General features: G+C 42.6%; 1 protein-coding gene across 2 annotated transcripts in view; it reads right to left on the bottom strand.

The window, feature by feature from the left end:
• Nucleotides 1-21,325, bottom strand: part of LOC140694403 (rho GTPase-activating protein 20-like) — a 29,445-nt gene extending 8,120 nt beyond the window's left edge. Inside the window, exons 1-6 of one of the 2 annotated variants that reach the window (XM_072957664.1) lie at nucleotides 21,208-21,325; nucleotides 17,092-17,158; nucleotides 14,548-14,736; nucleotides 7,293-7,471; nucleotides 5,741-5,902; nucleotides 2,318-2,427 (exon numbers count right to left, since the gene is read on the bottom strand). In XM_072957664.1, coding sequence (XP_072813765.1) covers nucleotides 2,318-2,427; nucleotides 5,741-5,902; nucleotides 7,293-7,471; nucleotides 14,548-14,710 — 614 coding nt within the window. In that variant the 5' untranslated portion in view covers nucleotides 14,711-14,736; nucleotides 17,092-17,158; nucleotides 21,208-21,325. Of the gene's footprint in view, nucleotides 1-2,317; nucleotides 2,428-5,740; nucleotides 5,903-7,292; nucleotides 7,472-14,547; nucleotides 14,737-17,091; nucleotides 17,159-20,984; nucleotides 21,002-21,207 lie in introns of those variants that run through there. The other variant, XM_072957665.1, reaches the window with a different exon arrangement.
• Between the last annotated feature and the right edge of the window lie 213 nt (nucleotides 21,326-21,538).

Here is a 21,538-nt window from a genome sequence, read left to right as displayed (position 1 = left end):
GAGTGTCAGCTCATATGGTACGTGCAGAGCGAGGACTGTCTTACAGAGGGGAGAGAGTAAGACTCAGGGGGGTTATTCATTTATTTTGTATATTCTGTCTCTGGGTGAGAACCTTTATACATACATATATATATTTTCATGGTTGTTGCTTTTTTCCAACAAGAACCTGTAACTGAGACAGGAGGGAAGGGGGCAGGACACAGCCATTAAAGGAATGACACAGCAGTTAGCAACAAGGTGGAGGAAAAGTCAGCTCCTGATGGACCTTGAGGACCAGGATGGATGGAGAGCTGACCTCTAGTGGACCCTGAGCTCCCTCACACACACTGTAATGTACTAGCACCGCAAATGGCACACCCACAGGTGCCATGACAGCTCTGAGGCTGACCATGGAAGTCAACGAGAGGGTAGTGGCCCAATTCCTGGGGATCCTCACCCCTTCCTCAAAGCAGTTGGAGTAATCCTCTCACTTGTTAACGTATAAAAACTCGCAACACCGCGCCTCGTGGACTCTCTTGCTCCCTCACCTTCCCAGATGCCCGGCACTCTGTCTATGGACTGTGTGTCTACTTCTCCTTTAAGCTAAACACCCAACCCTGCTCCCCTCTACCCTTCTCCTGCGTTCTGAGATGGTCTGCGCTCTGTCTACAGAGTGTACATCTCTCTAAACAAATCTACTTTTACTCAACTAGGGCTCGCTCTTGAATTCTTTCCCGTGTGAAGCCAACGACCCTCACTTGGCGGGGCGCATCCCAGGGACTCAAGTGAGACCTGGGACACAGCCCTCCTCTCGTGCCCCGTTTTCCTGTATCACAGCCTGGGGAAGAACATCAGGTCATCTGGCTCTTGTTGCATAAATACCAGAGAGGCGCTTCTTCAGCACCACAGACTGACAATGAGTATGGTTTTCTAGGGACAAATTATGACAGATTGCAATGGGCCAAAAGATTACTGAATGTTTTCATTGGACAGTGAGGCCTTGCCTAGTGTGCTCTTTTGGGGTGTCAGATTCTGAGGGGGCCCTGAGCCTTTGAGTTATTTTACACCTCTGTAAACTATAGAATATTGACAGCAACACACATAAGACTTGTCCATAGACCTGAAAATTCTCTCTGGTGAAGAGTCACGTGATTTACTTGCACTGCCTCATGCCCCAGCAGAAAAAGCCAGTTTTGTTTTTTATGTCTATTTATAAATTCATTTCAGCATTTCTGATTCAACTATTACAACTTGTGGTAGTTAACTGTCTTCTCTGAACCGGCGGCAGTAACGTCTTAGTAGTTCTCTTTATTAATCCATGTTTTAAATAAAATTTCTTTCATGTGTATATGTTTATATGAGAGCCATAATTCTGGCCTTTTAAAAATCATCCTTTAACAGCTTCTACGATATAAAATTTTAGACAATGAGCAACAACATACAGAATCTCATGTTCCCTGTACCTGAACGGTTCCCACCAAGCTGTCACGAAAGCAGAGACAGCATTTTGTGCATGGCTCTGAGTCTGGTGCCTTCAACACTTACACCATCAGTAGCTGCGTGTAGATAATGATTTACATTTGAAAGTTGCTCAAGATAACACTGCACTGAACAAGCATTTGCAAATAAATGATACTGGGATTCCTGGGTTTCACAGAAATGCAAGTATTGCTTTTTGTTAATGGACACTTTTTTCCTATTCTCTTATGATGCGGGAAATACTCAGGAATGGGGGTGCTGGGTTCTGCCGGCAACTTCCCTTTCCATGAGGACAGACAATGCATTCTCTGTGATCAGGCTAAGGCTCTGCAACTCCCTTTTCCCTTGACACTTTTCAATGAGTTGACTGTCTCTCTGGAGTGTCCTCACATCCCCTTCTCCACATACCCCTGTCATGGCACTGACTGTACCGCACTGGAATTCTGGGTTTTATCTGTCTATTTCTACTAGACTGTGAGCTCCTTGAGAGGAAGGAATTTTCTCTGTATGAATTTGGCTGCTAAATGAAGTGTGTAAGGAATCGTCTGGTTAATTAAATACTTACCAAAATTAAGGTCATAAATTGTAGATTGGGTCTACAGTATTTGCTATTAGTCTAATGGGTTTCAGTGCCTATCAGATTAGAATATACAGAAGGTGTACAATGGTCGAGTATTCCATATTAATAAGATTAGGAAAAAACCCAGTAATAACAATGACAGTTGCTAGCATAAATCTATTTTTAAACTAGCCCCTATGGATATGACTTTGATAGTTATTATTACATTAACAGACAAGCTTGTAAAATATAAGTTTTTTAAAAAGTATTTTTGAGAAATGACCAAATTGGAATAACTACCTTTGAACTGCATTTATTTTTTCCTCATCATTTTCTTCGTCCATTACACAGACCCAATGATCATAGAGATCTGATGAAAAGATGCTTCCCGGAATACATCGTAGAAAATCCTTACATAGAGGGAAAAAAATTTTAAATTGTTATTCTAATAATTTGTATTGGAGAAATTAGAAAGAAGACACTTTATTGGAAAGTTCAGTCCTCCCTTCTTTGGAACACACAGAGCTCTGCACCAGCCCTCCAATGATGTGCGCACACAGAAAAATGTGCTTTGATTTTTTTTCTAAGAAAAAACCAGAGGGAAATTGGGGTCTGGACTACAGTGGGAAAGATAAAGGACAACCTGTTTGGGCTGAAACCTCCTGTTTGTATACATCTTAGCAAACTAGTATAACATGGCAGGGTCTGGCAAACCATCCTAATCTTGTTTTTTTTTCTCTGTCTCTCAAATCACTAGTTAAAAGGAATGCACGAAGGTATCTGTGAGATTCATAATGTGGTAGTCAGTCATCCAGTCATTCTACACATATTTACTCATCTGTGCCAGGCACTGTTTCAGGTGCCGGGAACAGGGTAGTAAATAAAACAAAGTCCCTGGTAATTTAGAACTTTAGATTCCAGCAGCATTGGTGACTAATTCCATCCAGAGGTGTCTGCAGTTTCCCCCTGTATTCTTCATAGGAGGGGAGAAGGCATTCCAGGCTATGGCTGGCTCTGGAAGCCTGGGGCAGCACTCTCATCCCTAATGTATATTAAATAACATGTCCCTGGTACATTATCCTTCTCGGCCTTCGAGACTCCTCCTTAGAGCACTTGTGGGGCCAGGTGTGGGTGAAACCAGACTATGACACAAGTAGGATCTGACCAAGGGAGGTTGTTGTTTGACATTTGTTTATAAAAAAGCTTAAAAGTAGACACAGTTTGGTCCTGGTCCTATGTTCCTTTCCTTTCTAGGCCAACACCCTCTGTTGCTTTTGGCACGGTCCTAACAAGCCAAGCTTGCGAAGTCTGATCTCCACCTTAGGAAACTTCAGGCAGAGAAAACCCAATTCCATGTCTAAGTGCTGGACCCATGGCTGACCACCCTCTTGCAAGTTCCTGCTTGCAACACAGAGACAGGTGTGCAATGGAGTAATTTTAATTCTTGCTGGAAAATCAAATAGCAGCCTTACATACGTGCCTTGCCAAAGGTGACACACAACTTGTGACAGACAACATGTCGTGTTTCTGTGACTAACATGGAAGCCTTGAGCCTCGGTGCTGCAGTCAGCTGATTAGGTGAGCATGTCTCCCACGAGCCTACGAGCTCCTTCAGGGCAGGATCAGACCAGACCCTTGCCTTTCACTTCATATACTCAATGCCAAGCATAGTCGCAGACGTAGCAGGGGTCATTACTGAAATGTTGCTGTATGTCCTATAGCCAAATATTAGTGAGGGACAAGGGAAGGCCAGCTAACTATAGCTGAGGCTCTCAAATAATTTAAAAGCCTCTTCGTGGTCATGTTACCTATTATAAGACAATGTTTTGGAGTGGTTAGTAAGCAGGAAAGTGACTGATTTAAAGTCTGTCTCTGTTCTATTGTATTTTCCAGGAGAGATGTACCTGGATACTCGTGATTCAGATGCATCATCACAAAAGTTACCTTTTTTTGGGGGGAAAGCTATCAAATTTTCATAATTCCTAACTAATATTAGTGCTGCACCTACTTGACAAGTCAGATTCAGAAGAGCCGAAATCAGTTATTTCAAAGTGGGGCAGTGACAATAGCTCTCTTTTTAAACTTCAGTGGAAAACATACTTATGATCTGTCTTGAAGAAAAACATCATTAAATCTTAAAACCTACACTTGAAAGATAATTCGTAACATCGCAATGGACTCTCCACAGCTGGAATAACAAGTTATGAAATAACAACCATCACAGCTGAGAAGGATGTGAAAGCTGGTTCTGAATTAGAATCGCCAGTGCCCAGCGCTTGACTCAAAGTCTCCTCCCCTCCAAAGGCAGGGCCCTGGCCATCAGCAGAGCTCCCAGATTAATCTGAGATGAGATTCTTACAGGATTAAAAAGCGAACTTTTCCTCAAAGGTCTGATGGATCAGAGTTATGCTTTCTCAAGCAATTTTATTCCAATTATAGTTCAGAGTGAAGCTTATATTTAAGCAAAACCAGCCTAAGGGAAAAATTCAGGGAAAACTTAAGTACCACTCCCAAATAGTCTCAAGAACAAGAAACAAAACAAAACTAAAGCTCAATAACTTTTGGCAAAAAGCATTTCCTTTCCTGCCACCACTTGGGAAAAAATTGAGAGTAAAGAACAGTTCCATGATCACAAAGCTTTATTTAATTAGTTGGAACCCATCTAACCAGACTTTCCAATCATTTGGATTATTTTTGCCCTTTGCTTATTCTTGTACAACTACTTTCTCTGCAATGTGAAATGCAGCTTAACTCTTTTACACCCAAAATTCTTTGTTAACAGCCTCAGCAATTTAGTTGAAAATTTTGAGGAGTGTGGTGCTGTGAAGAATAGCAAAATTAGGAAAATCTTCTAAAACATAGCCTTTAACTTCTTAAATTAAGAGATGGGAGAAAGCCTAATCATATGGTTAAAAAAAAAGCAAAGAAAAATCCACCATGCATACACGTCCCTGACATGGGTCTTGCTCAGCTAGCGCACCACACATATCTCTACTGAGCTCCACGACTGAAAGGCAAGTGCAAACCCTGTGTAAAATAGACAAGATGCTCCCCGCTTCCGCCCTCCAGCTCTTCTGAGTGACACTTCATTGTCAAAGTCTGTGGCAGGGATTGTTTTAAGAGCAGACATGGCCCTTTTACCAAGAGACATCTGACTGTTCCTAAATTCATAGAGTACGGTTCTGTGAGCAACTGACTGGGAGCAGGGACACGTAAGAGCCTTCTTCACCACGTTTTCCCGAATTTGGGTTTTATGCTCCAGGCCCTGGGATGCAGGCTGGGGCCCTGTCCCTACCCCTGGCACGGGTGCACACCAAGCCTGCTGAGAGACGGCAGCCTGACGCTGGTCTGCAGAAGCCATTGCTGTGGTCAAGAGCGCTGCTGAAAGCTCATTTTGACTTTAGCTTTTGCAAAGACGTGAGACATTTTCAAGAATGGGGGGAGGAAAACATTTTAGAAGAAGTCTAACTCAACTATGGATGTGAGTTAAGTGACCATGGGGCTGGGTTCCAGGTTTTTTTTCCCCCATAAGTAAACCTATTTGCCATAGACATCTTTGCCACAAGAATTTCTGCTACAAGTACTTTTATCACATAGCTAATTGGCTGTGAAACTCTAACTATGACGCTTCTTCACAGACGGGGATAGCGTTATAATGAGGGAGACCAGCTGTCTTCCCCCAGAGCTCCACTGTGGGGGGGACGAAGGGCATGTGTTCCCCACCTTTAAGACAGAGGCTACCACGAAAGCCGATTCACAGTCTAGCTGTACTTCAACTCCGGAATTCAGTTTCTCTCTCAGCTCTCTGCAGGATTTCATGTTGGCCGACTGTCTGAAGATCCCCTTTGTGAGGGGTCCTTTCTGATTAAGGAAGAAAAGCATATCCTATGGGGAAACAAAGGAAACAAAAATCAAAATGGCACTTGACGGAGAAGGAGCCAGAGAACACATCGCTGCCCTCCCCGGCTGCCAGGGGCCGGGGCGGCCCTGCGGGAGGCACTGAAGGGCTGGGGCTGGACAGGCTGCCAGAGGATTAAAGTCACTTTGTGTGTGTGTGTGTGTGTCTAAATCTATTTTCTCCCATTTGTTCTTGCTACATTTCAATACTTGCTTTCATGCGACTGTCCTTTTTCAGCGATCCAATAGTCACTTCAAGGTACCTGTTACCTCACGTCCCTCCTGTCTCACTATTCTTTGCCCACTGTTCTCTAACACAAAATCTTGTCCCCAGACATGGAAATGTTCTTGCCTAACTCATCCTCCACTTGCTTGTCTTTCTTTTCTTGTGACTTTACATTTCATCCTACTTTACACTTCATCCTACTTCCTATATTGACTTCTTTTAAAATCTGGCTCCAAAATCATCACCTCTGGGAAGCCTTCTCTGTCCCATTCCATTCCAATCAGTGTTTCATTTTGCTTCCTTTCCAGCTGCGCATCCTATGCTTGCAGAGGAGGAACAAGTGGGTGTCGGAGACATGCAACCCACAGGACCTTAGACCTAGTTACAGCTCAGGCTTGCTGTGTGTGACTTTCAGTAAGCTTGAGGGTTTTTTTGGGGGGCAGTGGGGCTTTAATTTGTAAAGTAGGAATGATGGAGATGGTGATGGTGATGATGATGATGGTGACAACTACCCTCTAAATCTGTTGTGAAAGACAAGCGATAAAGTGACTAGACTAGCGTCTGGTACTCACAGACACACAGCAGAGCATGAAGTGCCAGGCATCCGGGACGGTGCCTGAAGGGTACTGGACACTCAAAAAATGCTGCTTGACAGAGTTCATTTACTACCTTCACTGAAGACCATACACACTCAGTGGCTTTCACCTGATCTGTTGTACATACAAAAGGTAACTAAATGCCAGAGGATGTATCTTCATGCCTAAACACTTAGAATACTAATAAAAAGTATGAGGTTTAGTCCTTGCTGCTAAGGTGACTAAAAGAGTCATGTTCTGAACAACACAGGGTTCAAGAAAGGATGTGAGAGGAACGTGTGGGATAAAGTGCATTCTCCGTCCACAGAGCAGACAGACTCTAGTTTATCAGAGCAGGTTCATGCTGCTCCTTCCTGCGCCAGCAGACAAGACCATCTCTCCCCATCACGTCTGCCTTATGATGCTGCAATAGTTTAGTCAAGATTTGTATTCTTTGAAGTAATAGTAAAGGTTCTCAGCCAAAGCCATGAGTGTCCACAATTTTTCCATTTGGGGTAGATTTTCCCTCCGGAGCTCTCCTTTCCTGTTAAGTGTTACAGACCAAAACGAGACTTACCAAGATAGGTTTGGGTAGATTGTCATTCTCACAGATATCTGGCAAAGACACTCCAAAGAGCTGTCCCGGCATCAGAGACGTTGGTGACACGGGCTGGTTGTCCAGGTGGGTGCTCGAGCCTCGCCAGAAGGCCCAGTTAATGATAGATCTTCTTCTTTTAAACGTCTTCTGACCTGAATCTAAGGAAGAAGTGAGATTATTAGCAAAACTAATTTAATTCACTTAATCTTATTTCTATAGTTTCCATTGTATAGTATGCACAGCACCACGGCTCAGTATTTTATAAGGTAAGGAAACATTAAACGCTTGGGTTATTCTCCCCCCCCCCCCCATTTTGGGGACGTCACTGATGTATGTGCTTGAATTCTGGTACCAAATTTTCAAAGGTGAAAGGGCTCCCCGTTTACTGAACTTACAGCACAAAGCATTTCATACCAACACACAGGCCATTTTAAAGAGGAGACTAAGTGAACAAAAAAGCTGATCAAATTAGACCACAATTCAGTAATGAGAAAAAGAAAGGAAGAAGGAGGAGGAAAAGGAGAGAGAAAGAGAGGGGAAAGGGGAGAAGGAAGAGGAGGAGGAGGAAGAAAAGGGGAGGGAGGAGACCTGGGGGAAGGGGAGGAGGCGTCGCTATGAAGGTGCTCTCTGAGAACAAGAAGGCTCTGCTACCTGATGCCCCACTCTGCTGTGGAGCACAGAGGCAGGAAGCTAATGCTCTGTGCCCCCCCTTTCTCTCCAACTGCAGACTTTTCATGTATCTTTTTGGTTCCTGACTTTAAAAGTATGTTTAAGGCAGCATGGATGGATGAAAACATGAGTGAGACTCACCCTTGCCACGGTAAAGTTTATAATCTTACAGGGGGACAAGACTGGTGATGGGTGGGTGGGGGAGGGCAAGTATATTAATAAATAAGACATCCTGAGGGAGGAACAAGGCACCAGAGGCGTTCAGAAGAACCATGAAGCACATCTGCCTCCCCGTCAGGAGAGAGGGAGTGGTCCTGCAGGCACCTGCATTGGATGTGAATTTGGAATCAACACGATTTCAACAGGTAGAGGATCCAGCATCATCCCTCATGTCTAGTGAGTAATCAATAAATCATTCTCGAACAGTAATTGAACTGAGCAGACATTTAGGTGAAACAAGACAGCAGGAACAAAACAGGCAGGAGAAAGGTCAGCAGTGAATCATGGTTTTGTGAGATCATAGTTCTAAAACAGTTCTGATGTCATCTGCATCTAATTTTAAGACAAAAATGGATGGATCTGCACAGGATCTGATACCTAAAAAGACAGCTCTTTAGGGCCCTTTTTGACCTTTCTGCCACCTACACCCCCTGGCCTAAACAAATACACACAGGTAACAGCTATAAACTCCAGGCAACACTTAAAGATATAAGAGCCGACCTGAAGACACTAAAGAGTGACCAAAGGAAGGCACAGAGTGGAGGTAACAGTTTGACACCTGGGAGGAAGGGAATGGCATGGCACTGGGTGAGTTTCCCACTTTTACAGCTTCTTCCATGAGCGTAGGACCCCGGGTTGGCAGGGGTGACTAAAACTTGGAGAGAAACCTATCCTCTTGCTGGTTTGAAAAAACTATAGAGAATGGAGATGGAGGTGACCACAGCAGCTGGAGGGTGAAGGGGGAACCCCAGGAAGGAGCAGACAGACTAGTGGGAGCCCCAACCCAAATAATGGGCATGAATTCTGCCCAAACCTCTGGCTGACCCCCGAAGCCTGCATTGCGTGGGGCAGATGCGAAACAGCTCTTGAGGCGAACGGGCCCACAGGTGGTGCCCACATAGATTCTGACTACATTTTTCACCAGGGACAGTGCATGAAACTGGTCATCACACTGTGGCTTTGAGGCCCTGACCCCCAGCCATGCTGCCAGAGATGGTGCATTACCCCCCAGCTCTCTCTGACCACGGGGCACGAAGGGGACAATCTCGGGGGGTGGGGCACCGAGGAGAACATTCGGGGGTTGGGGGACACGAAGGACACTATTCCGGGTGGTGGGGACACCGAAGGAGATGATTCCAGGGGGTGGGAGGGGACAGTCGGCAGTGCCCAGTGCTCATTTCAAGCAAGTGTTTCATACTGTTTATTTCCTCAGCATACCCAACATAAACCAAATACTAAAAAAGCCACGTCGTGGGAAGATAATCAAATAGGAAACATTTTACTGAACAGCAGCTAGACCATCATCCACCCCTGGCTTCCTCAGGATACAAGAAGTGCATCATAAATGCTCATACACCCAGGTGTAAAGTTCTTTGCTTCAGGAGTCAGGAGCCCAGCTAGACTCCTGCTTCAGATATTTATTTGTGCAAGTTACTTATCCTGCTTCTTCACTTTAACATGAGAACACCACCTACAGCTAACAGCCTCACCGAGAGAATTAAGTAGGATAATGTTTGAAAAGTGTTACTTTGCCCAGGGCATAGGTCCACAGCAGCCTTGAACAGAGCTGCCAAGACACCAATCTCCTCCCCAGAAAGAGGACCTCCTCCCCACATCCATTCTCCACTTGTTTAACAGCCTTCTGGAAGTGTGTGGACAGGAAGAAATACCAGAATCTGCTTAACTAAAGCACTTTCTTCCTGTCCTGACATTCCCAACTTGCACCATCTTAAAGAACAGGAAAGAAAGCTGAACCCATTCTTAAATCCAGGAGGGGGTTCCTGTGTGCCAGCAATGCCAATCTGTGCAAATGTTTGTTGGGTATGTATGTTTACATATGATGAGTAGTTCTACTTAGTCTAGTTTCCTCACATTTAATCTGGTTTCATTATTTCTAAAACTATCAGAATTATTTGCTTTTTTTTTAGCTTTCATACACTTCTTAGAAAGAATGCTCTATCATAAAGTTATATACCCAGCTATCCTACGAGTGCAGAGGATAAAGCAGAAATTGAGTCCTGAACTTTATTATAAATACTTTCAGCTGCAGCCATGTCTTTTACTATGTACAACATTCAATTTTAAAGCTCACGTTCCCTCTGGGACTGAGAGAAAAAAAAATCTCATTAAAGTTTACATACTTGCAGAGCTTTAATACACAGCTCTTACTTTCCAAATGTCAAAGACTGATGAAAAGACATGCAATTGCTATAAAAACTGCAAGGGAGATGTAAATGCAGGGCCGGTGGAGTTCAGGAAGGCTTAGCATCCCAGACAGCCCCGACAAGGTCCAAGCCGGTGTTTCTCCATGCTTCAATTAGGGAGCTGAATATTAAAAAGTATAATTCTCAGAAGTCTGTCCTCATAGATTATTAAAGAATAATCACAACAAAAAACCCTTTAATAAGATTTTAGCAAGATGGTGACATAGGAAGATCCTGATCTCACCTCCTCCCACGCACACACCATATCTACAGCTACCTATGCAACAGTTTTCTCTGGAAAAAAACCTAAAAACTGACAGAGAGACTGTCAAGTTGGGCAAATGAGAGGGAAGTGGCTACAAAAGGCTGAGACAATCTCACCGTAAAACCCATCCCTGGTGCAACAACCTACAGTTGGGAGGGAACTTAAAATCTCCTCAAAACCCAGACCTTCCCCAGAAGGAGTGAAAAGTTTGTACCCCACATAGGTCACCCCAACTTCTAAGGTCTGGCACCTGTGAGACAAACTCCTAAAACATCTCGCTTTGAAGGCCAACAGAGCTCACGCCCAGGAGATCTGTGGTCCATGGTGGACTGGGGAACAGTTCTTAAAGCACTTGTGTGCACACTACCCACCCCAGGGCTCAGGGCAGAGGCAGTTCTTTCCAAATCACTGACTTCATGTTAAAGAGACTCATTTCCTAATTTTAAGGCACTGGTCTGAGGGGCAGGGCCGCTGGGATACCCCCCAGAATATAAAATGGGAAAAGGACAGTCTCTTCAAAAGTGATGTGGGTTCATTTCTGGGCTCTCTATTCTGTTCCACTGATCCAGATGTCTGTTCTTGTACCAATACCATGCTGTTTTGATTACTGTAGCTCTGGAGTATTGTCTGAAGTCTGGGAGGGTTATTCCTCCCGCCTCCTTCTTTTTCTTCAGTAATGCTTTGACAATTCAAGGTCTTTTGGGATTCCATATAAATTTTATTATGATTTGTTCTAGTGGAAAAATTGGAGAGCAGTAAGTGAAAAGTGAAGCTGGACCACACCATACAAAAAAATTAATTCAAAATGGATCAGACGTGAATATAAGACCTGAAATCATAAAACTCCTAGAAGGAAACATGGGGGTAAATTACTTGACACTGGTCTGAGCAATGATTTTTTTTTTTGCATTTGGCACCAAAAATGAAAAGCAAAGAAAGGAAAAATGCAGGAGTACATCAAACTAAAAAGCTTCTGCACAGCAAAGAAACCCATCAACAAAATGAAAAATCAACCTACTTCAGTAAGTTGATGGGAAAAACTATTTGCAAATCACATATCTGATAAGGGGTTGACGTCTAAAATATATAAACAACTCATATAACTCAACAGCAAAAAAATGAACAACCCAATTAAACATAGGCAGAGGATTTGAAGAGACTTTTTCCAAGAAACATATAAAGATGGCAACCAGGCACATGAAAAGATGCTCAACATCACTAATTCTCAGGGAAATGCAAATCAAAACCACAATGAGATAGAAACTCACACCTGTTAGAATGGCTATTATCAGCAGGACACAAATGACAAGTGTTGGTGAGGATGTGGAGAAAGGGGACCCGCACGCACTGTTGGTGGGAATGCAACTTGGGGCAGCCACTATGGGAAACAGCACGGGGGTTTCTCCAAAAAGTAAATATAGTACAACCATGTGACACAGCAATTCCACTGCTGGGTATTTATCTAAAGAAAACAAAAACACTACTTTGACATTTAATGACATTTAGTGATGAAGTAATGTCAAGCTACTTTCACACTTTTCTCAACATCTAAAGTCAAAACAAGAAGCAAGATCTCCATTCCCATAAAAAAAACTGCAGCAGTGATATTTTCTGAGCTCAAACTACATGTCTAGCAGTATTTACCTGCCTCAAGGTAAGTGCAAAGGATATTTCTACATTTGAAAATCCTGTAACTGTGCAATTGACCTGTGCAAAGGGGAATTTCATGTTTCAAAAGTCTTTCACTTCTACCTAACTTTCAAGTGTAAGTGATTAATATGCAATGAAACGACATGCCAAAAGGCAAATATCAAAAGAAGAATCTAACAAAATTCTACAAATATCTCTGAAGAGAGAAACATGCTCAATTAAAATTGTACACTTGTAGCATTGGTATCTCAGTATTTGGAAGTACCTACTTGTGTGAAAAGGTATTTTCAAAGATGATGAAATACGTAAAACCTAATTACGTATCAGAACACTTTCCAATCAATGGTGACAATTGGAATACTAACTTTGCACTTCAATTAAGCGAAATGTTATTCCCAACAATCCAATTCCTCTCATTAGTAGATCTGTACCACACAAAATTGTACTCTATTACTATGTATCGAATGTCATCAATAAAAAGAATTTGTTAAAATTTGCTTTTCCTCTTGTCATTTAAGTACCTGTGTAATACCATCAATTCTGTCTCTTGATCTGCAAATTTTACTATCTGGCCCTTTACAGAAAAAGTCTATTGAGCCCTGCTCTAAGTCAGTGGTTTCCAAAGCAGTTGTTCATCAAAATCTTGGGCATTAAAAAAAATACAAAACTGGTTCACTTGTTAAAGTTTTAGTTTCACAGGTAGGTTGCCACCATGGGTCTGTAGTCACTCCATTCCCTTAGCGTGAATCATCTTACAGCTGCAACCAATCTTATCCTAACTTCCAACAGAGAGAAACAGAGGACTAACACACAGAGGGTGCCTACAGTTTAATTAAGCAAGCTGTTGACAAAGTTGGGTAAAACTCTTAGGATTCTTGACCCCTGATTGTTTTGGTCAAGTCAGTTAAAATAAATTTATTTTACTGACAAGGGACCCAGAGAAGTCATTTTGAACAACATGGGTATAAAGATAGAAGAGTAAAACACCATTTTCCTCAGCTTAGTTATAAAGGCAACATTCCCTTTGTGTCTTCAGTGAGTACCAGCAACAGACCTGTCAATAAAAGAATTCATTCAACAAATATTTATTGAGTTCAATTTATATATGCAGACACTGTTTCAGGTGCTGAAAACATAGCAGTGAACAAAACAGACTCAACTCTCTGCCTTCATGGAGCTCACGTTTCAGGGGATGGAAAACTGTAATATCTCCATAACACCCCAAAGATGTGAGTAAACAGCCTTAGAGTTCAAAAACTCACTTTAACTCTGTGGGAGAGAGGAGGACTGGTGCAAATGCAGGGTCAGTTTTTATCACTGGTATTGGCAAGATGGAGGAGTCCTGACCAGTGATTTCAATAAAGTATAAAGTTTGAGGCTAGGTCATCAACCGAAAGAGACAGGGCTGGACATGCATGTGTGTGGAGATGAGCATAAAACAGTGGCCACTGTCCATGGGGTATCCCAGTTTGTTCAGGTTTACAAAAGCAGCTCCAAAAATTCAGCATCAATTTTCAGCTACCCCCCCACCTCACACTTTTTGTTATGATACATATGCTTTTATTTCTATACAATCTTACTTTCAGACTGAGGGTTTAAAGCTCAAACATGGGTTAGGGTAATTAATGATGGTCCTCCTGTGTTGAGCACCACTTTTTATCACTCTGGAGTCTTTATTATGGGGAGGGTAACAGATGGCTCTGTTCCCAGGGAATTCAGATTAGCTTAGCAGGCTAAGGAGAGATTTCTGTGGAAATTACCTTCATCTTCCCATGATCATCAGTGCCAGATCCAGGTAGGGCACCAGCATCTCCTGACACCCATCACTGACGGCCTTCTCTTAATAATGTGATCATTTAGGGGGAACACACAATGCAATGCATTACAGTACAAGAAGGCATTGAAGCACCTGCCGCACTGACTGGTGCCTTTGACTCTGCAGTGGGCATAAGGTTAAAGGGGGAAGGACAGTGAAGAAAGAACAGACCGTACCACAACCAACCGCTGATTACCCGTCAGTCACTCCTACCGCTGATTTATAAACCCATCTTCTAAAGCTCCATCTTTCCTTTCAAAACACTTAGAAAATTCAAAAGAAAAAAATACCTCATCTGGCTGGAAGTTTGGGTCTTTGCCTGTATAAAGGCAAAGAACTTTGAAAACTTGGTTTTCAGGAATGAAAAGTTTTGCTAAAAAAAGGCTCTCATGAAAGAGGAAGAAAACTCACCACCCAGTTGTTGGGCCACAGCCAGCCGGCTGGGCTTCAAGATGAAGTGGCACTGCTTCTCTTGGGACAGCTGTTCCATGAGGAAGGGCTCTTGGAGGTTGGAAGGTGTCGGGGAGCCCTTCGACCCCCACGTCAGGAGTGCCGTGTCTCGAAGGTGACCCATTTCAATCCCATAGGGGAATTCATGTCCTACACAGAGAAAAATCTAAATGTAGACTTTAGGCTGACTGGCACTGTGTCAGTATGAGCATGTGTGCTACAGGATGGAATGTCCTGCAATCTGCTCCTGGGACTTTTGGTATAAAGAATCCTTTTGTTGACTGAGCGATCACCATGCACACTCTTACACTTGGAGACCACTGTGTAATGCAGGTGGCCCCACCAAAGTAGTTCTTTTTGGGGGGGTGGGGGTTGAGAGGAGAAACAAAGAGGAAAAAGTCTTTAAAGAATATCTTGTTTGGGAATGCACAGGCTAGTTTGTGAGTTGCATCATGTTGACTTTTCCTATGTTCACATCTGAGAATACTGAAAGGCATTCTAGTTTCTCCTTTGACACTACCTACCTCTGTAAATCTTCAGCAAATCCCTGACCTCTCTCAGCCTTAAATCCATGATTTAAAATATTTATCCTACCCATCACACAGTATCGTAAGGATCAAATAAGTAAAATTCAGTGGTTAATAGTATTTAAATACAAAGGGCAAATAACTATATATTTCAAAGATCACTATTATTACTATTATTCAGTACAAGATATCTGCCTGAAAGAAGACATTTTATACTCTTTATTAGTTATACACAATTAGAGTTACTCAAGGGCTGGCTTGTCTGACTTATGCTTCCCTCCCACCACGCCACTCTGAGGCCGTTTTTCACAGGCAATAGTTAGGAGGAAGACTGCAGGGCATGAGAGACACAAAAACAAGATTCAAAAAGGAATTTTCAAACTAGAAAAACTAAACCCTGGACATCTGACTGCAATATCAGTTTTTGCTCTTTAGTATGCTGAGTAATTTCATTTTCTCAATTCTTAAGTACCATTGTGCTGTAGATTTGTTTACTTTTTAAGTACAGAGAGTAAGGTCTCTTCCATTCCAGACTTATCACTGAATCTAATTCAGTGAACTTTTCCTTTTCATCTCGCATAGGCCTACAGTGTCAATGTTTCATTGATATTAAGTACTACAGCAACTTTCAGGGACAAAGGCAGAAAAATAAAGACTTCTATGACAGCAATAAAACAAAATTGATTTACCAAAATAGCCAGTAGCTAATCCACAACTGAAATTTGCAAGATGCAGTAAAATATACAATGGAGAATTGCTGCTAAGTAACAACCATGTCCCATATCCTATGTGTCTTTTTTAGTGAGTTAAAAATGAAGCTTCATGTTGTTTTAAGCCTGACAGTTACTACCTACATAGTTTTAATTAAATTAATATATTTTATTAAAACAACTATTTTAAGTACTTATTTGACTTTTCATCACAGATTTAATTGTTGCTCATTGACTTTTACACAAATGACAACATTAAGAAATAAACTGGAAATGCAGGGAATTTTGTGCTATGTGCATGATGGCTTGCTTTAAAGCTTGAGAATATACATTTCATAGAAAAGTTTGGATTTAGATTATTCATATCACTTGAAACCTAAATTACACTGTAGTGATCTCACAGGTCAATGAAAGGATTACATGAGATAACTCATGTGATATGCTCTGCATAATGCTAGGCAGATAGCAAGCATTTAAAAATCATTAACAGAAATCGTCATCATCATCAATGTCATCATCTCAAGATTTGCTACAGATGCTGTCCCTTATTTTAATTGCCCTACTTCCGTTAACTATACTGAAGGACTTCACTGATCAAGAAATATTTTTGTAGCTAAATGGTTTAAATAAGGTGAGATGTGACCTATTTACCAGTAATTCCTCAAAACAGATGCTGGGAAATTTGGCTGGAGAAATAGCAAAGTAGTTAGTTGGTAAGGTAGTACCTATTGCTAAATAAGTCAATAAAGAGTCTTAGGAATCTAAACGGTTTGATTTCATTTTCTTTTTTGATGCCTAGCAAAGATCTGGGTACAGGGCAAGTGTTAAGTACTCACTGATAGATTAAGAGGCATGACTGGATCATAGGAGGTTTTCTATAGAGGCAAACGGTAGGAAAAAGAAAGGAGATTCAAGAACTAAATATGAAAAATAAATATACAGGGAAAATGGAATTCCAGCACATCTTGCTTTCTCTTAGAAAGTTTTAAAAGGTTTGACAAAATAGTTCTGTTTGTAAAGTGAAAAAAAAAAGAAAGGAAAATTGACATTTCTCTTCCCCTCTACACCACTAGTTGCTTGAATGAAGAGATATCATTTACCTGCACATAGGACATACTTGATATATGTATTTATTAAATGAATAGGTGAATATTACATGGGATTAATTATTTAATAGTATTTAAATTTAGGGCCATATGACCAATTCTCTGAGACATTTAGAACTATAATTAAAACACAATCCATCTTATATTTTCACAGAAACTTACCAATAAGTGGGTATGGTGCCTCTTCTTTGCTAGAATTCGCCCAGAAATGGTACTCTTTCTCAGAGCCCTTGGAGATAAAAGAATTAACAATCATTCTCTCACATTTGGTAACTAAACAAAGACATATTTTTGGCATTTCTATGTTTTGCAAAAACATAGGGCCAATATAAATGCTTTCATGGTTCATGGGGGTGATATGGTTTTAAAAGGTGGTAATGCTGGTTCCTACAACCCATCTCTCCTCTAACCCCTAACAGAGGATTCAGAAATCTTGCCCTTTTCCCCTAGTGATGATGAGGGATCCATGAACTTCAGTGGAATCAGGATCTCAGTATTATAAATAGGGTAGCCCACAGAATGTGAGATCACATACATGCCCTTGTGTAAAGTAAACAAACAAACAAACAAACAAACAAACAAAACCAAGAAAAAAAACCCCAAACCCTTCCTGGTTTACTAAAAGATCAATCTATCTTACTTAGAGTCCTGACTTCTGTTAGGTCTCTGCACTACTTAGCAAATACTAGAATTAATCTCCAATGTGCCCCTGCAAAGACAATCTTGTTATCCAGAAAACCACAACACTGCTGTGTCTGTGATGAAAAAGTAAAATCTCAGAGGCTGATTATTAAGTCAGCTGCTCCTGAGTGGAAAGAAAAGACTGACCAAGGGGCTTTGAGGAGACAGGTAGTTGGCACAGTGTACACTGGCTTTATTTTGGGCAAGTCCAGTCCTGGGGACAGAAAGGACAAGAATTCTGTCTAGAGAATAGGCCCAGTTATGGGAAAAAATGAAACCGTTCACTAGCAGAATTACAACCCAGTAATACTAAAAATCCTATTTGAAAGAAATCATACCAAATTATACAGACTTTGCTGTATTGTCTAGAAGAGGATAAAGCAAAAATGTTTAAAGTGAAGTCAGAACAGAATGGCAATATTTAATATTCTTGCCTTTATATTCTGATTAAAAATCATGACCCTGACCTTATAATGAAGGGAATTGGCTAGGAGATCATCCTGCCAAGTCCCCTCCCCTACTTTGTCACTTCCTTTCCTATCCTCTAGTCAAAAATTTTTATTGCAAACAGGAAGAGCAATCTAGTAAAAATCCTTTCTTTTCATGTAGTGTAGTGTACACATTAATAATTCCTTAGAGCAGTATAACCAGAGAGACTCAATTCCTAATTACACACTGAACAGAAATACTTTTGGGGTGATGAGACCGATCACTTACCCAAAAGAAAAGCATAAATAAGAAAATGAGTCATGTCATTAATTAACATCAATTTACGTTTTTAAAAGATCACTCTGGTGCTTCAAAATGGAGACTGGGTCAGGGAAGAGCAAGAGAAAAGGTGTTAGGCATGTTAAGGACTTTCTGCAAAGGTACAAGAGAGATGGTGATGGTTTGGCTTGGACTACAGTGACAACAGTGGAGATGAAGTGGAGAAGTTCAAGACATGTTTTGAAGTGATAGTCAACTGGCCTTTCTGATGGTTGCTATAGAGTGAGGAAATGCCAGGAGCTGAAAATGAATCCTAGATTTTTGGCTTGAACCACTGGGACATAGTACTATGAATTACAACAGACATGCACGTTAAGTACAAACAATAAGAGCTAACACCTTTTGAGTGCTTATTATATGTCAATGTTCACTCAATTTCACATTCGATTTTCCCCCCAAATCTCGAGGCGTTAGGTACTATTGTTATTTTCATTTTACACATAGGAAACTGAAAGGTTCAGTAGGTCAGTAGGCTAGGACAGAAACAATGTAGAATTGAACCTAGGTCATCACACTCCAAATTTCATCACAGTGTACAAAACCGCATCCTTGGCAACAGTTTCTAGGACCATGAACCACATTCGAGGCACTGGTAACACCACTGAATTCACAGACTCTCAGGATGACTAGCTTGAAAGATCCTACTGCTTTACTGCTTGGCGTGTTCCTTTAAGGCCTATCATTTAAGAGCATCTTATTTTCATAGAGTAAAAGATGTATCTGTCCACTGTGTATGCTTCTCAAAGCACTTGCTGCAGCATTATCTCTTTGATTCCCATTTTACAGATGAGGAAACAAACAAGTTAAGTGATTTTTGTCAAGATTACTGAGACAGTAATAGAGCTAGAACTAAAAGCCAAGTGAACTCATCCCATACAGTGGTCTGGCCAATAAACCTATCTTTAAAAATTCTGACCACTCAGTAAGAAATACATTTTACATCCCTACCCAAAATACATATACGGATGTGAAACAGAGAAAAAGAAGTTACACAAAACAGTCTTTACCCTTACTACCCTGCTAATATTTTCTTTTCTATTTCATTTTAAATGTTGATTATAACTGGTAATTTAAACAACATTGATCCAAATCCTAGTAATTAACATTACAACCACATAGTAGACTTTTTAGAAATAAATCCCATGACTCACTCGGACTACCAAGCACTAGAATGGTGAGATGAAATCTGAAAAAGAGCAGTCTGTTGAGTATTTGGGATACATGAAGATTGCGGTCCATGAGTGTAAATGGCAGTGTTCTCTGAGCTATGCTTTTGTAAATAATCTTTTATTAGTATTACTTTCTATTGCTCTGGGGGTCTGAAATCAAATAGACATGCCTACTAATATTTGAAACAGGCGGAGACGCACTTTTCTGGAAAAAAAATGTTAAAAGCAAAATGAAACAGTTCTTCAACCTTACTCCTGCTCTATAGGCAGTAAAATGCTGTCAAAAGACCAGACTGGCAACATCCATTTACTTTTTTAAAAAAGGAAAAGGAAAAGACTGGATTGGTAACGAGACAACCCATTATGTTTTATAATGAAGGACAGCATTTTAGGACAATGGCTTAAGATGCAAAGCAACCTATCATTTATTGGACAATACTACTGATACATGAGCAAGCTCCTCTAATGTGTTCTCCCCTCACCAGTATGCCTAATTACCGTTAGTAAAAAAAGGAAGAGATCTGTTCACGAATAGAAATATTTGATTTTTCCCAATTCCTTAAGTTTACAAGAATAAAAATGCTTTAAAATGCTAATTACTGAACATTCAATTACCGTCCCAAATACAGCTCTAACCTAGTGAGTCCCCCCCCCATCCGTGCATCTCTGAAGGGGACAAGCAACAAGGACAAACCTCAGCCTCAATACATCAAAGGCTGAGCCTGCACTACAGCGATACATCGAGTTCACCGACACCTAGATGGCTTGCTGACATGGTCATGGTCCTTGGGAGCTCACACACACTTCTGAACTTGGCGCACGGACGCACGGATCTCGCCGCTCTTCCACTGACCTGGAGCCCATCTGGATCCTGGTCAGAGGAGTCATGAAAGGCTGTAAGATTCTGACATCAGGGAGCCTCCGCGGTCCCTTAGGGCTCCAAAGATATAAATAAAATGCCTCAAGGCATTTCTTAAGGAAGAGTTAAGTTATCCCTCGAATCCCAACTTGGTTCCACAGAAGCTGGAAGGGCACCACCAGGACACAGAGCAAAAATGGCCAACTAGCAGAAGGTCTTGGGGGAGGGGAGGAGCGAGAGAAGGCAAGGCTAGAAACACCCAAATCAATCACTTGGAGAGAGAGCCAAGCCGCAGAGGCTGCCGCTCGCGGCCGCGTGCACTTGCGGAGGGAACGGTTCCAAGGAAACCTCACCCGATCGTAATGGACACGCCACAGGGCGGCTGTGTTTATTGGCATGGTACGCTGCAAGTTGTGGCCCGCATCCCTCCTCCGAGCTTTGACAGGGATCAAGCGCACTGTCGGCACAACCACACTGACAGCCGGCCCCTGCCCAGCCCCGCCGATTCCTGGAGCCAGGACCGAGCGCAGGGCCAAGGCCCTTCACCGCAGCCCTCACGACCCCCCGCTGCAGCTCACCGGCCCCACCCAGCACGGTCTCAGGCTCCTCCATGGCGCTGACCGTTAGCATCCCCAGCACACCTAGGAGGCTGCCCACCGCCTCGAAGACCCGGAGTCCATCCAGGAGCGCAGTGCGAGGCACGCACCCACTCCCCGACCCCATCAAATCACGCGGAGCGGCCGCGCCGCGGGGTCCAGTTGAGGGGTTGGGTCCCGCGGGCGATGCAGCACGGCCGTCTACCTTACTCAGCGCGGTAGCCGCGCCCAGGCAGACGCCGCCGGCTTGAACGACGTCGGAGCTGACCCGGTCAAGAAGCGGTGATCGCCCGGGGGACTTCGGGCGGGGCGCCGAGAGCCGGCACCAGGAGGGGACCGGAAAAGGCATTGCCCGGCTGCCGGCCCCCGCCCCCGCCGGGGTCGGGAGCGGGGCCGCCGGGGCCGCGGTGGATGGGCTGCCGCGAGGTCCTCTGTGGAGCGAGTGAGACTAGACGCGAAGAGGCCGGGAGGTGCTGGGAGCGCCGCGGGCGTGAGGGCGGGTAAGGAGGGAATGGTCTGGAACAAACGGCACCGAA

Source organism: Vicugna pacos, unplaced genomic scaffold, assembly GCF_048564905.1.
Source record: "Vicugna pacos unplaced genomic scaffold, VicPac4 scaffold_21, whole genome shotgun sequence".
NCBI lineage: Eukaryota > Metazoa > Chordata > Mammalia > Artiodactyla > Camelidae > Vicugna > Vicugna pacos.
This window is presented reverse-complemented; position numbering and strand designations above follow the sequence as displayed.